At 62.3% G+C, this 1,317-nt stretch overlaps 1 protein-coding gene across 1 annotated transcript; it reads right to left on the minus strand.

Moving 5' to 3' along the window:
- LOC119355994 (omega-hydroxypalmitate O-feruloyl transferase-like) lies at positions 1 to 1,077 on the minus strand. Its single transcript, XM_037622890.1, has one exon. The coding sequence runs from the start codon at positions 1,075 to 1,077 to the stop codon at positions 1 to 3; it is 1,077 nt and encodes a 358-aa protein (XP_037478787.1).
- Between the last annotated feature and the right edge of the window lie 240 nt (positions 1,078 to 1,317).

The following is a 1,317-nucleotide window of genomic DNA, read 5'->3' on the forward strand; positions in this document are numbered from 1 at the left end:
TCAGCAGACCCGATGGGCCAGCGCTAACCGGCTCGTGACAACGTCGTCGGCGATCCGTAGCCCACCAGCAGCCTGTTTAAGCTGCGTAACATATTTAGAAACCAGCCGTGTGGTACTATTTTTTTTATTCAATCGGACCGGCCAGTGCAAGTGCAGCGGTGGCCACCGCAGCAACAGCAGCGGCAACGGGGGCCAGATACACAACGCGGTAAGACGGCGCCGCCCGTCCACCCACCAGCCCATGCGGCATCTCTTGTCGGACGAGCCCACGACGGCGACCAAGGCCTTCCACAGGTACGCGGACAGCGCCTCGAGGCGGGTGGCCCGGCTCCGGCTTGCCTGCGCGCGCAGCTTCTCGAGGTCACGCGCCTCCACGTAGTAGGTGCGCTGGACGAAGGAGCTTTCAGTTGTGAGAGCGTTGACGAGATGCTCCTTGTTCATCGCCGTGAATGCCTCGCCTAGCGACGGGCTGTACGACGGCGGGGCGCGTGGGCGGAACACCGAGCGGTCCTGGTTCGGCGCGGCCGACACGGCCCCGGAGCGCGCAAGCTCGGACCACGCGTTGGCGAGCATGCACAGCGAGTACCCGTCCAGGAGCATGTGGTTGCTAGCCCACGCCACGGCGAACCCGCCGCAGGCGAACGACACCAGCTGCACCGAGAGGGCGACGGCGGCATCGTACTGAACAGGGACGCCGATCCCAGCCAATGACGCGCCCAGGTTGCCATAGTTCAGACTCGCGAGAGCCACGCCCACCTCGCCGACGACGAGCTCCGCGCCCTGGTTGTCGCAGTGCAGCAGCTCCGGGCGCCCTGACCGCGGGTCGGCGACGATGCGGCCGGTCAGGGGGAGGAGGTGGTCGAGCAGGGACGGTAGGCTGGCCCCGAAGGCTGCGACCACGTCTCGTAAGCCGCCGCCGGCGTTGGGCCTACGGTAGACGCAGAAGAGCGAGTTGGGGATGCTCTGAGGCAGCAGGTCGAGGTTGAAGACGGCGACAACGCGTGGTGCCGCCGCAAGGGTAACAGACGCCTTCACCGTGCTCCGGCTCAATACTAGGACACGCGAATCCTTTGCCATTTTCCGTTCGCTAGTGGTGTGATGTAGGTACGACTATAGCTATGGATCGACGATCAGCTTGCATTGTGTCATGTGAGAATCTCTGGGCCGACCACTAATAATCTTCGATCCAGTGGTTAGCAAACACAAGTTGACCTTATGAGTTATGATTAAGAAAAGCCGGCAATTTTTATTGGTGATTGCAGGACTGGGATCAGGTCTAGCTACCTCTACCAGGGCAGCATTGGATGCCAAATCAGC

Source organism: Triticum dicoccoides, chromosome 1A (assembly GCF_002162155.2).
Source record: "Triticum dicoccoides isolate Atlit2015 ecotype Zavitan chromosome 1A, WEW_v2.0, whole genome shotgun sequence".
Taxonomy (NCBI): domain Eukaryota; kingdom Viridiplantae; phylum Streptophyta; class Magnoliopsida; order Poales; family Poaceae; genus Triticum; species Triticum dicoccoides.